The sequence below is a fragment of the Porites lutea genome, chromosome 1 (genome assembly GCF_958299795.1).
Source record: "Porites lutea chromosome 1, jaPorLute2.1, whole genome shotgun sequence".
NCBI lineage: Eukaryota > Metazoa > Cnidaria > Anthozoa > Scleractinia > Poritidae > Porites > Porites lutea.
Genome location: NC_133201.1, coordinates 5911134 through 5925989, shown reverse-complemented (window position 1 = coordinate 5925989; position 14856 = coordinate 5911134). Strand labels below are relative to the sequence as shown.

The 14856-nt window shown below is 39.0% G+C and overlaps 2 protein-coding genes across 2 annotated transcripts; both read right to left on the bottom strand.

Annotated features, from left to right (window-relative positions):
* Window positions 1-2142: 2142 nt before the first annotated feature.
* On the bottom strand, window positions 2143-4699 carry LOC140934516 (uncharacterized). Its single transcript, XM_073384129.1, has 2 exons — window positions 4289-4699; window positions 2143-2998 (listed from the first exon to the last, which is right to left on the bottom strand). Exons 1-2 carry the CDS (start codon window positions 4697-4699, stop codon window positions 2216-2218), a joined length of 1194 nt encoding a protein of 397 aa, XP_073240230.1. The 3' UTR covers window positions 2143-2215.
* Window positions 4700-8026: 3327 nt separating this feature from the next.
* On the bottom strand, window positions 8027-14239 carry LOC140943623 (proteasome subunit beta type-6-like). The gene is made up of 7 exons (XM_073392742.1): window positions 14097-14239; window positions 13950-14017; window positions 12010-12141; window positions 10727-10856; window positions 9660-9714; window positions 9043-9132; window positions 8027-8264 (listed from the first exon to the last, which is right to left on the bottom strand). The coding sequence occupies exons 1-7, from the start codon at window positions 14229-14231 to the stop codon at window positions 8137-8139; spliced, it is 738 nt and encodes a 245-aa protein (XP_073248843.1). The 5' UTR covers window positions 14232-14239; the 3' UTR covers window positions 8027-8136.
* Between the last annotated feature and the right edge of the window lie 617 nt (window positions 14240-14856).

The following is a 14856-nucleotide window of genomic DNA, read 5'->3' as shown; positions in this document are numbered from 1 at the left end:
TTTCATCGCTTCGATGATTGCAGTCATTTGGTCTACATTCGTCTGCACTTGGCTTTTTACGTCGGCTACTTGCGCTTGAACTTCTATCTTCTTTTGGTTGAATTGCTCGACTTCCTTACGTTTTTCCAGTGCTTTATCTTTTAAGGATTTAATCACGTAATTTATCTGTGTCATGCGGGCATTTGTAGCTTCTTGCATTTTGCCGTGACGTTCGTGAACAGCAATGGCGACCTTACAGTCTTTACAAAAGAAATTCAGCTCCTATTTTTCATGAAGTTCTTTCTGACAAAATGCTGGTCGCTCTAACGCGGCCTCGATGTCTTTATGTTGAAAACCTTTTAGTGCCAGTGTTTTGTGTCTCTCTTTGGTGCGTACGTGCAGGACGTTTTGATCCATTCTGCGTGCCAGTGTGACGTCACATTGTAACGCGTATGCGTCACTTCTGCAGATTAGCGTGTGACGCCATCGGCGAGAGAACAACGAAGGTCAAGAACGACAAAACGCTTAGCTAATTATCGCTATTGTTCGCTAATTTGATCGAAGTGTGTGTGCTTTATTGTTGCTTTTATCTGTTTGTGTAAACCACTAAAGTGTTTTGTACGGCGGCCCGTAAGGGACTTGACATTTTTTTTGCTAAGTTATCGCGCGATCAATGAGAAAATTATCGCGCGATAATTAGTCAGTTTAACGCGCGATAAATTGCAACATATCACATGATGAAGACAAGCCTGACCTCTCGCTTTCCACCCACGTGTTTCAGTATAGCCTTTAATTCTCATAGTTAAGCTTTTACGAGTATATCTTTCAGAGACCTTACTGGTTTGTACGATATAATTAGAGGTTCTTTGTAGATCTGTCTTAGAAGAAGTTGGTTCTCTATCAGTTGCCCTCCCGTCCGATGACTCAGAACAAATACCTCAAAAGAAAACTTTCAAAAAGTCACGTTTTTTAATGTAAGAATCGAAAAATTTGTGGGTGGCAATCTTTCGCATTTCCGGTGTCTGGCATGTTGGGTGGTGGAATTAACTAGTGACCGTTTTTGAAATACAGGTTAGCAACAGTAGAAATGACCATTTCAGGAACTTTTTAGGTGTCCGTATCCCTTTAATAGAGGTGTCCGCTTAATAAAGGTTTCATATAAAGTAAATAAGGGAAATAAATTTGGAGACCTCGGCTACTGTTCGCTTAATAGAAGGTGACCCCTTAATACGGTGTCCGCTTAAGATTTTTGGCTCACCCCAACAACACATAATTTATTACAAGCGGTAAAGGTCGTAAAGTGTTGTAGGTCCAGCTTTATTGCCGGTCTATAGGCTGGCTACGCCCCTGTATAGGCCATACCACTGTACCAGTGCATGCGTGCATGCCAGTGTATTTTGAAGTTTTGAGAAAAGGCTGGGGAGAGGCCAACACCCACGACGAAGCGGGGAGCCGGAAATTCCTTGTAATATGCATTCATCATCTGTCTTTTCATTGACTAAGGACCCTACAGTTAATTCTGGAAATCAGCGCAACCTACAGGACTGATTTGTCAGTTTTCGTCTAGCAGATAATTGGCAAATCTGTAGTTTGCAAGCGCACTGTATGATTTCTGAGGGCAATGTCAAACTGGGTGTGTGTTCCGTAGGACAGTAATAGATATAATACAATAACTATTGGATGTCACAAAATTTCAACCAATAATTGTTCAGGTATATTTTACCATTTCTCGAGCCATCTGAATTCGGAAATAGATATTTCGGTTAGCCCAGTGGAGGCGTGTATGGCAGAGGGGCTAACACCTCAAACTCCGGATCTGGAGTTCCGGGACTCCAGCCTCGCCCGTCGCGTTGTTTCCTTAGACAAGGAACTTTTCTCCACTTTGTCATAAATGGGTAACGGCGTCATACTGCTAGAGGGTAACCCTGCGAAGGACTAGCATTCCGTCCAGGGGGGAGGTAGCAATACTCCTAGGCATGTTTCATGCTAAGAAAACCGGGATAAGCTCCTTCCGTTTGGGCGGCTTGACTCATTTGCGCCTTTACCTACCTACGGAAACATTTGAGTAACCTCGTCTTCCATTTTCTAGGTGAATTTTGAGAAACCGGTCGAATAATCCTCTTAACGTACACTAGGTAGCATAAAGCACATTTTATTTGCTGTCAGTTTTCACCTTTTAAGTTTACCTCATTACTAAGCACTATTGTTTGAGATTTAGATGCGATCAGTTATCGATTCACCCTAACTGGGGTACTGTGGGACAAGCCCCTTGAGGATTGATCTCAGCGTATTCGGGCTCCTTTCGTTCAAACAACACAAAAGCAGACAATGGCTTGTTTGCAGGAGTGGACAGCAGTTTTCCAGCAAACTCAATGTTGATTCTTTCGCATTGTTTCAAATTAGCATTCTGAATCTGGCCTGGGACATTCTCGATGTAGAAGGTGTGCCTATCTTGGGACTTGCCCGCAAATCTTGCTTTATTTATGTTGGAGATTTCTGCCACTGGTTTGGAAAATTTGACAGCAATTTTCCAGCCACCACGGACAGAATTGATAACCTGAAGATTGAACCTCATTTTAAAGTTGTTCGGCGGCCACTGCTGAATGATCTCTGCGACTGCGCTCTCCTGTGAAACTGCTGGTCCTGGCTTTGGTAGGTCGAAGTCTTCGCATTTGGTTGAATTGGGATGAAACACAAAGAACGCGTTAGACGCAGCTTCATACAGTTTGGCCTTATGACAGTTGAACTCAAGCCGCAGAACACATTTTGCCTTCAGTTTCCTGTTGTAAGGTTGTGGTCCCAAACAAAAGCTGTCACTGGTTGGTTCTTTCTGAGGAACCACTTTCGCCTTATCGATATGAAAATTACGAGTGCTGATATCTTTGGTGAACTTAAGAGATATGGACCAGTATTTCACGGCCTTGGGCACTTGATATTTAAGGATCATTTTGAAACCTGAGTCGGACTCATCAATTGGTTTCAGTGGATGAATCAGTACCTGTGGCTCAGGAGGCGTTGGCTGAGGGAAAAAAGTAATATATATTTTGCTCAGTCAGTTGCTCTAGCCCTTACTGCTAGAGTCTAACAAAGTTTACCAACTGGAGTTTGCGAACAAGGGTGTGGTGAAAGGTCGGTAACTTGTAATAGCACACAGTAGACTGACTAACCTGAGGCCGAACCGTGCGCTCATTTTCTACGGGTATTAAATGCTACTTTAAGCTCCTCGGAAAGGACAGAAGCCAAAAACTGAAGAATCGATGTCACACCTGTGAATCAAACACTCTGGGCTAACCGACTGTGTTAATCCTTGGTCCAGAGATACAGACCGACTGACAGACGAACAGGCAGGCAGGAGGACAGACTGGTTGACTACCAGACAGACCGACTGACTGACAGACAGACAGATGGACAGACAGACAGACAGGCAGGCAGATAGACGGACGGGCAGACAGACGTATACAGGGACAGCCACAAGAGCCCATTTTAATGAACGATACTCTTAACGGGAACCTTTTTTTAAAAAAAATAACCTTCTTTAAAATATTCCGTACTATTTCAGTAAGGAAATGTACAAAACATTACGCACAGTAGAATAAAGATATCACGTTCTAGCGTTAAACCTCTTGTCTTCTATGGACAACTTTTCGTTGGTCAGTTCTGTTTGCCCCAAAGAAGGAAAACTCAGTATAATCTTTGACAGACGGGCGGCCGGGTGGACATACGGTCACATGGTTACCAAAATTTCTTGGATGGATATATAACCGATTTTTTTAGCTACGGGACTGCGCTCGTGCTCGTGGAGCTCCACTATTAACCCTTTAAGCCCCAATATCCACATACAAATTCTCCAAACTGATCTCTATACATTTTCTTCAAGAATAAGTTGAGAGAATTTGATAAAAGATCAAGGCATTTTCCCTTAGGTGATCATTTTATTAATTCTCATAACGTAATCTCTTGACATTGTATGGATATCGTTAGGAGAAAATTGACATTAGTCACTATTGGGATTTAAAGGGTTAAGGCGTGTTCGATTGACCGTGTCGGGAATATGAATAAATGGAATAAACTCTTTGGCATTCATTGCTTTGCAGTATCTAAAAATCTCCTTGAACTAAGATGTTCCAATGTAGATAACGTTTAAGGGGTCGAAAAATTACGGTAGAAGAGGTTTGTACCAAAACTTTTTAAGTATCGCTATTCCGGAATGCGATCAATCGGACGCATCCTTAGATGAGTTTTGAAATATTGATGTCTTTTGAAACTCGCGTTTCTACATTGCTACGTTAATTGTCATCTTTCAACTTACCGGGGGTAGAGTAGGGAGTGCTGGAATGACATTTCCTCCTTTGAACAGAACTGTGACATTGCCGGGTTTTGAGTTAAGCTTGACTTTGTAAGCCACCACAGCCATGGTCAAAATTTCCCCCTTCGCCAAACGTGTATTAAAATACATGTTTTTCAAGGCGTGGGTCTTCTTGTCGGAGGACGTTTTCTCTTTTAATTCTATGGCGCGCCAAACGTCGACCTTTCTGATTGGCTGCGTAAATATTACGGCCATTCTCCAGCCGTCAGGAACTGAGTATTGCATTGGGACGTTTATTATTAGCTTAAAGGCCTCGGCCCAGTCGTGTTCCAGTACAGCGCTGCCAAGGATGGTTTGGCCAGCGGATGTACATTTTAGGATTGCTTCGAAAACCAGCAGGCATACCCAGTACATTTTACCTTTGAACAGAAATAAAAACTTCCTCAGAACCATAAAACATGAAAAATTTAAAAAATTTCCTTACATTGGCAAATGCTGTAGTCTTGACAAAGAGCGGCCCTAAAACGTAAGCTGCAAGCAGGCAAATGAACGTTTCATCCGATCAAACTAATTTGTATTATTGTTATCTCCAGTAAAGCAGTAACGAGGCGAAGATCTTTTACCTTATGAGAATCGAAGTTAACCTTTTGGGTGATAAATAAGAATAAAAAATGTCTCTGTATTTTCTAGTTCTTGTGACAGTATGTCAGGTAACTAACTAAGTTAATTTTGCCACTCTCAGCTATGCAAATAAACTGACATAAAACCATTAATTTTCCATTTTTTTTTCCGTAATAAATCTAGCTGTCGGAAATGTCGGAGACTTTCCGGCCTAGCTAGGTGTCTGCCGTAAGTCTAGCGTGCAACACCAACTGATTTTGAAAAAAACGTATTGCAGAATAAGTACAACACATTTTCCAATAAAGATAGCGTCTTGGTTTTGAAAGAAATTACCAAAATTGTTGGAAATGATACTGATTAAGCGATAACTGGTTTATTTCTGATAGCTCACCTCGAAAGTTATTCCATCTCTATACTACACTTACGTCTTGTGGTGCCATAAATTGATGAGAGTAATTAAATTGTTTTTGGAACAATTTTGGAACGTACCTTTAAACACTTTTTTAAATGAATACTCCTATGACAACTTGTAATTCCCATATCTTACCACGAGTTGAAGATACGGTTGGTGGCACTGTTTGCAAATTGCACAGCTCCGAATGAAATGTCAAAAAAACTATTTAAAAAATATCGGAATAAATTTTGAACGTTTATATAAACGACTGATCATTAATAATATTGTTAAAAACATTAATGAAAGTCTGTCTGATTATTCTGGGATTAGGCCTACTATGTGACGAGGGTGGGGAAGCTTGTCCAAAAAATGGAATTAAACAAATGATAAAGGCCTATCTGGGCGTGATCCAAGCTTTATTTGAGCGCAATGAATACCGTTTTTATCGTAAAGCAAAATAACAGCCATGACGACTGTAGTATATTTAACCTAAATTTATTGAGACCTTGTCGTTAAATATTTTTTCTTCTTCACCCTTCAGTCCATTATTTTATTGTCTTTTTTTTACTTCACGCACAGGTATAAGCAGTCTTGATTTAAGCAATACCTGTATAGGTCATCTCATTCCGTTAACACCCCAAATGAAACAAAATTGTGCCATTTAAACGTCCAGACGAGGCGACGAGCATCCAGCCTCTTTCATATTGATAGTCCACTCCGGCTTGACCATCAAATGGTTATTTAGTTATTTTATCATTTTCAGTCTCAGCTACGATGTACACCCTTCTGATATCACTCATCCAAACCCGAGGCAAATTTAGGTTGGATCAAGTTTTATATCATTGTATCTCTTTGAACACTTCAGTGACCAAAACGTGACTTGACGCTTGCCAAGTAGGCAGGCACGAAGGAAGATAGGATTCCTGCTTGGTTGTACCAAGACGGCGAACAGTCAGCTCTTAGTTTTTTTTTCTTAGTGACGGGAGTGCAAGCGCGCGCGATCAGTCTCTCGCGCGTGGTCATTTGCGTGTCTCGCACCTTTCAGGTTTGTAGTCTTGGTTGTACCAGGACCTTTTACCCAAAATTACAACTAAATTTAAAGATTTTTCGAAGTGAATTGGAAGGGAACACGCGCTGAATCAGTTCTTCCTTGTGATCTAGTTGTCGTTTTTTATTTCTACTACAAATCTAATGAACTGGGTACTTAAAATTTCTTTTCTAAAGTTAGTCTATTGAAAACGGCCGTTTAAATCGACGCTAGTGCTAATCTTTGCTCAATATCGCGGTTCATTTTTTTTAAATTTGGCCTACATTGAAGTGAGTACTGTTTTCAGTCTTGATAACGAGAAATGTCGCCTATTATTACTTTAAATTAAAAATGAAATTCAAGTCGGTACAGTACCTCTTGAAAGTTGATCCGTCTGGTTTTAAAGGGTTGGTAACGTTTCTCTGTTGCCTCAACGTTCAACTCAGTCTTGCAGAAAACAACTAGCACAATATGACGCTTGTCCTTTTAAGTTACCTTAGCAAACAGTTACGCTTCTTGAAGTATTTCAGACTGTTTAACTTCCGAAAGTAATCTTTTCTTTTCTTCTTGTGTTAATGAAAACCAAATAAAGAAAAACAAACACATGAAGCAATCACTCTGAAAGAAAAGCCGTTGTAATTATTCAGTTTAATTGAATTCTGATTCTCGGCTTGATTGAACTTCCATTTCCATGATTTTACCTACTATGTTTTTTGTAAATTTGACGGTACTGTTAATGTGTGATATAACTCTCATTTTTACGATAGCACAAAAAATTGTTCAGCTATTTCAACAAGCAGTTTTCGAAACCATTTTAATTTGCAAAAAGAGTCAGAGATTGTCAAATATTTACTCAGAACGATGAAAAAACTTTTTTTCGTTCTGAAAAATCGTTTTAAATTTCGATATGTGTTATCAGCAAAAACAAAAAATTCATTTCATGAATACTTAAGGAAAATCTGCTGACTACATTAACAAAGCTTAAAATTTGAATCGGAGCTGTATGGGCCTGCTTGCAATAGATTTGAGAGAGGGATAATCCGCGTGATGCAACCTTAATACAACCGTTTCTCTTCGCCCTAACGCGAACGAAATCTCTCCCGCAAAACATATTTGCAGCGAGGAGCAAGGAGAGACTACTGTATTTGCTGGCTACTGTGACTTAATTGCTTTAGAAATATAATGCTAACTTATTATACGTTTGTGGGAAACTGCCCACCTACCTCTTCCCGCTAAGCCAACATGAACACTTACTTCTCACTTAGGGCAAAATGTTGGCTTAGGGGAGGGGTAGGTGGGCGGTTTCCCAGAAACGTATAATCATCCCACTTTCCCCCCAGCCACTTGTTATCTATGACAACGTACTACAAAAAGAGTTAGTTTAGTGAAGCCGATTGGTTTCCCTATAAAATATGCAGCATAAAAACTACCGGTAATGATGACACTGACATGCAACTTTATAGTTTGGCCATGTGCATGAATTCAATGTTCAATACGTGCCACACCAGAATCTGTACAAGATGTGAATAAGTAATCATCAAAAACGTTAAAAAGAGGCAGAAAAACTCGACTACCCCTCTTTTTAACCTTTCTTCTCCGTGTTTGGAAATCGCATGAAACTTTCTAACTAGTGTTAGTTGTAAAATTATAACCTGTAAAACGCAAGCTTACATAAAGAAAACCAAAGGCTTTACCTTAGGAGTGCCATCGAACGAAACTTTATTTCTGTTACACAGATAGCATACAGTGATTACATTTCAAAAGACTTTAAATACAGAAAGAAAGAAAAAACGATTCACTGGCAACTTTTCATCCCTCGTAGAATGTTGGGAGTTCATTTCCCAGAATAACTCTCCTTTCAATGCCGGATTCGTCTATGGCAGCTAAACGCACAATTCCACCTGAAGAACCATCACGTGACATGGCAAGAGCCACAGCTTAAAGGAATACAGTAAAGGTTTATTTACAAAGGGTATTCAGTAGGAGAGGAACAAGTGTCTTGGTACTTGACCATGTAGACCATGATTTAATCTGTGGTGACACTAGAGGAGGGGTCTGGGGGACTGCCCCTACCCACCAGCCCAAGCCCAAATATGGGGAAGTCCCTTTTTAGTATTTTTAGACCGAACCAAGGGTCACCAACAGCGGAACAATTTTGCCCAACAAACTCTTTACCTCAACATTATTATCTATCAGCGGTTTTGCTGAGAAAATTAAGGAGGAAGCCAGGGTCCCCTTGTCCCTTCCCTAATAATTTTTTACTGTCCCTGTAGAAACATTTATTCTCTCTCAAACAAAGGCTAAAAGCAATATGCATTGTTAAAAAACAGCCATAATAACTGCCACAGAAATTACATGAACGTGGCATTTCTTCAAGATTAATACACATGTTCAGATCAATTGATCTTTGCATCCTACAGAACGCACACCATGAATTATTTTGCATCTTTGGGGATTTTTAAGCATCAGGGCAACGCAGGACACACATAATTGAAGTTAGGAAAAAAACATCACACCAATATTTGTGCACAATACAAGTCATGTAAATGTACAAAATAATGCACATGTCTTTTCCCCTAACTGTGTAGCTGCATCTCTCCCTGGTAGGGACTATTTAATGGGAGAGGGGTTCAGCAAAGTAACAGTTATTATGCCTGTATAATTTTCCTTTTTTCCTATTTAATATAATTAAGAAAAATAAAAAAACAAACAAACCATTTGAGACAAATGTGAAGCATTCCTCCTTTGTCATGCCTTTTTTATAAGTAGCATCACAATGGCCATAAATATAAGTACTTCCAGAACCTACAAAGCATAAATAAGCATAATAAATATATTTAACCTCCAACTAAACAAAAGGGGCATGATCTTGCCCACATAATAAAATTTTCTTTTGTATAACCTCTGTACCTAGTGGGAGTTGCATGCAAAGGCTGTTAGTACATAGCCACTACTGCTGAACTATTGGTGGCGGAGACACATGAAGATTTGGGGCAAGTCAATTTGATCTTCCATGCAGTTTTGCCGCTCACTTTGCATGGCAGTTGTGTCGCTGCCCCGAGAGAGTATCATGCGCATAACAATCTCATCAGCTGTACAGGCTTAATTTGAATACCTACATGTAGTTGGTACATTTACATGAAAATGCAACTTCCCATGTGACCAACAAATTGTGAAACCACTGAGTTAGTGAGGGCTTTGTATTAACCATTATTTTACTAACAATTATTACTAAACATCATTATTAAAAGTCATGCCCATGTAGGTAAATGACCCTTCAAAAAATATTGTTCAAAATGTGCTTTTCCATCTGAATTTGGTAGCATCCTCACCTCCTATAGCAAATGGCTGTCTCACACACATTCCACCAAGAGGAATTGAGAAAACCTGCAGATAAAATTGCACAAGTGTGAAGGCACATTTACATGTACCAGAAATAAAGTACAAGGTAATATCACAAAAACACTTGTGAAAAAAAGGCCTCCTTTGTTACATGTTTATTTTTGAGAAGTTTCTTTTCAAATGAAGTTAAAATAATGTAAATTAACCATGGAGCAACAGCGCTAGTGGAGCAACCAATCGGACAAGCATGTCTTTAATATTTACAGGTTGTCTGACAGGTAGGCAACATTTACCGAGCGAGATACATTTAATGTTACTGTAGATGAGAAAGAGGGTGGGTATGCCTGCTCGGTGCAAGTAAACTTTGGCGACAGCTTGGGTGAAGGGCAATCAATTTTTTTCTTTTCATTTCGCCCTGAGAAGTACATGTATCCCTTCCATCAAGGGATTACGGGTGCATTCAATTGGGAAATCTAGATATAAATTATATGGATTGTTGAAATTTGTTGACACATAGTTTTCTCAGCCTACACTGTAATACAAAATATAAGACAGATTGAGCCATACAGAAATCCTTCTCTGACACAAAGATCCACAGCTCATAGATAGAAAAATTATGTTTTATTTAATAGTTTTGGATTTTGCTACAAAGTGCAATTCAAAGTAGTAAGGAACAAAATAATTGTTTATTTCAATCAAAAGTCACTACTTTAACATCACCTCACTTTGCATCTTCAAAACTGGTTTGATTGATTTGCTCTTTTTATTGAAAACCAGATACCTTCTGCAAAAGGTCTGCATTTTGTTGCTATCATACAGTAATGTCGGCCCTTAAAGCTGTATCTGTGCATGTGTAGAATAATTTCTGCACATCTAATGAATTACACACTTTGATCAGGTTGAAGTCCTAATGCATAATAATTTTTTTTTCTGTGATACATGTAGGTGAACAGCTTTCAACAACTGAATGTGGGAGAATGTTCAGTGTTTCTATAAGTTTCAAAAATATGACAAATCCAATAGAGAATAAATTAAAGAGATTTTCAAATCATATTACTTGTCCTCCTTGTCTCTTGTCCCATCCCGCACAGATGATACCTGCTGTCATTTGATCACGGTTCGCATAACAAATCTCACGGAACACATTTGCAACAGTCTTTACAAGAGCCTGTTCTCCCATCTCAATACTACAAAAAATTATATAATAAGAAGCATCAATGAGCACAAATTACAACCATTTGTTTCTGAATTTTATTGCCCATGGAATACTGTAAATCTTCTATCGATCCCCTTCTCTCAAATAAGCCTCCCTTTCCCCGGCTAGTGAGCCATCATTAGCCGGCTACTTTCATCTCCTTCTACCATAACTGCTAACAAAAAAATAAGCACCATCCAATAAAACTGTAAAACCATCTGTTTCCCAGTTTTGAATGACATTAAACGCATATTTAAAGAGGTTTAGATCTGTGAAACGTTTGTACCGTGTGAATGTCGAGGAACGTCCGGGACATTTTAAGGGCTGGTTGTTCCCAGTCTTACGTGTATCTGACGAAACGACATGGCATCCGCAGTGGAAAATACCCCTTGAGAACCCCTGGAAACACGATTTTCGAGACTCTAAATTTCAAAATGTCCCTAGATGCCTCAGCCCTAAGAAACTTGTGCCTTTAGTGTGAGTTCCAAAGCCACCTACTATTAATTATCAGCCTGCTACTTAAAAACTTTTTGACATCCCCGCTTTCAGGGAAAGAAAGTTAATAAGCACCCCTCCCCTCCCCTTAACCCTTTAAGCCCAAAGAGTGATCAGCATGAAATTTCTCCTTGTAATATCAATGCTTTGTAAAACAGAGTGGTGAACAGAATTACGGACATAATCAGATGAATTTGCTTGATATTTTATCAACTTCTCTCCACTACTTCTGTAGGAAATGAATAGGGGCAACAAATGAGAATTCAAAGTTTGATCTTAGAGTTTAAAGGGTTAAGGCTGGTTTTCACTAGCGACAGAGTTGGACACTCACTGCTATGGGATAGGGGTCAATACGGTAGCACATTTCACAACAGCTTTGGAAGAAGACATTTTAGTGGAAAAAAAGGACCAGTGTCAAAAAAAGAAATACTACATTTGTATTTTCTGCAGTTAACATCATCTTTATTCCATGTTTCATTCCTTTCACGGGTTAACATAAACTCAACAAATTGGCCTGCTCCTAATGTGTAGGTCTTCAGAGCTCAGGTGGAAACATACTGCAGTGCTGACTCAGATGCAATAGGTTTGTTTGTGCATGCACAATTAAGTTGGGCTGTACAGTAATCCTACCATTAATATCAATTACCCACCTTAAGAAGTTCAAATGATATTTAACCACATCAGCTATAGCTTGTGTGGCAGCAGCAGATCCAGAACGGCAGCAGAAAACTCTGTCTGTGATTGGGGTTAACTTGTCTGTCACTCGGTTTGCAATGTAAGCCCTGTAAAATTAAAAGAAAGAAAACACTTAATGCTACATGTACAGTCATGTCCATGAAGTCGACATGTGCCTTAGTGAGTGCAATGATCACTACGTCGATCTTTGATATGTTTTATGTGAAATTTTCACTGGAAAAAATTAATGCTTGTTGATCCACATGTGAAGTCACCGTATTTTCACGTTTATTCCTCTAATCAGGCTTAAAGACCTACACCTGTACATTTAAACATCGGGCAAATGGACTTATGTCCGGGCAAAATAAAATCGGGTCAATCGACTTTCAGGCCATTACCGAATTGCGCCTGTAGAAACGTGTCGCTAGTAAATGCAAATTTTTCTGTCAATTCTGTCAATCAAATGTGTCCTATTAGACAATAGAAGAACAAAAGACAACAGAAACATCAAGTTATGCGGTCTTAAAGCGTGTTGCATGACTTAAATCAGCTGCAGCATTTCTCCTAACTTTCCCGCATTAAAACGTTGGAATGAAAAGTCTGAAGCTTAGCTTTCAAAATCTTGATAGCCAAAATAAAAAGGGTGCCCCAAAAGGCAAGCATTTTGGAATCCAAAATGGATATTTTTGTCTCCAGCGAAATCCGGTGGATGAACAGTAATTTGCATATAAGCGTAAGTGAAGCGAAATAGATACAAATTGCTGTGGTTGTAAACACAACGTTTCCTCGATGTTTTTCCTTTTGAAAGCGTAAATTCGCATGAAAGAGCTCAGCTTGCACAAAATAATATAAAATGAAACAAATCAAATCGAAAAGTGGTAAAAAAAAAGTCAGGATATTTCAGTTCAATGGAAAGTATGTGATTGGGTAGGTGATTTGCATACTGATAAAAACAACGTGTAGCACAGTTCCAAACCATTCGGTTTCCTGAATTGTTTTTCTGGAATTCTATACATTCTGCTGGCCTAAATCGTTAAAATATCTTATGAAGTCAAAATATTTATCAAGTTGAGCGTTTGCATTTCCTTATAAAACAGAGTGTAGCACGAAATCTTCGATCTATAGATTTTCTTCAGTTAAATTATCTTTGTATCGTGGAAACAATACCCTAACACTTGAGTCTTGAATCAAAGGACACAACAAGCGTCGGCTTTCTTTGTGAGCGCGCAAATAGTCATGGGACCCGCGATTTTGCGGGTGACACGGATCTACAGGCGCCGTTCCGTAATGCAAAACAACCTGTTACTGTCTCTGACATATCATACTTATGCAACAGGACAGCTGGAGAGCAGAGAAGACAACCTTGTGTGGCAAGCGTGACAATAATTTTGTTTGAATTAATTTTCACCAAACTTTCACTTTGCTTAAAACAGATCTTTTTGTAAAAGACTAGAAAACATTACTGTTAAGTGAAGATCACAACAAAACACGCAAGTAACAGGTCCATCACGTTTGTCATGCACAAGCGTTTTGCTGTCCTCTTCTTCCTGACGTCCTGTTGCGTTTACTCACTACTAATAAATCTTGTCAAGTTTTCTAATTAGGTGCTCTTTCAAGAGGAAGAAGGGTTTGTTGCCTCTGAGAGGTAGCAACCAAGAAGAAGAAAAATGTTCCTTTGTTCGTTTAGAAGTAGGTTAGAGAATGAGACCTTATGTAAAATAATCAGTTCTGGGGAAATTCAAGATTTAGAGTTTGATGTCGATCATGTGCTGGTGAATACAACTTACAGTGCCACTTTCATGCCCATGTAAACAAAAGTTCGCTTGAATGTTAAATTTATTCCGATCTTGTGTTACATTACATGCAAATGCTTATATATGAAATTAAATAGGGAAATTTAGGAAAAACAGCTCACCCAGTAGTTGTACGTGAATCAGCTCCTATCACCACGCCGCCTTTGAATTCAACAGCCATGATTGTTGTCTAAAACACGACGTCAAATATAATTATATTGAAAAAAAAAACACACACCAAAAAGTAGAATCATAAAAACTTTACTTACTCCAGTTCTATGTTCTGCTGTAAGCCAGTCTGGATAATCTGAAGAAGACATCATTTTGGTTTGTTCAGAATGACTTGGCATTCTCAGAGCGGCAGCCATGTTGGTTCTGTCAACCTCGTTTTCATGCAGAAGCATGGGACCCAGGACTCATCCGCGTGGGACTCCTCGTGGCACATTCGATGGGAAGTACTTCATGTCAAGCCATCATATAGTTGTCTATATACTTCATCTCACTTATCTTCTGTGGTAGCTTTGCTTAATACAACTCGTTCAAAAGCTGTTTAGTAAATATAGTTTAATTTTTTTAATTGTGTTCTCTTTGTAGAAGCGGTTTGCGGAGTTGAAACTCATTTTCAGATCGCTGCATTTAGGACAAGGTTTAGTTAATTAACGCATTCACTTCATTACCAGCTAAAGACTAAACCTCTCTTCTCTGCATACGAAAAAGATTTAATGTTTCAGACTGTAACTTGTTTTTCTTCTGCGCAAAGATAAGAAATACTGAAAAATAGCTAGTTTTAATAGCGATTGATTTACTTGAAACCCAAACTTGACATAAATTAGTTACGCGGGAAAAGACAATTATGAGTGTCAGTTTTACACAATGTTGCGCGGTTTTTTGTCTCGTCGCTTTTTCCTCATTTATTTTTATGTTGCAGTGTTTGTTGTTGTTTTTCATTTTATTTATTCAACTTCATTTACAGTTCAAATTTGTTCACGTTGCAACTTACTGTAGTCTTACAGGCGTACCAACCTCGTT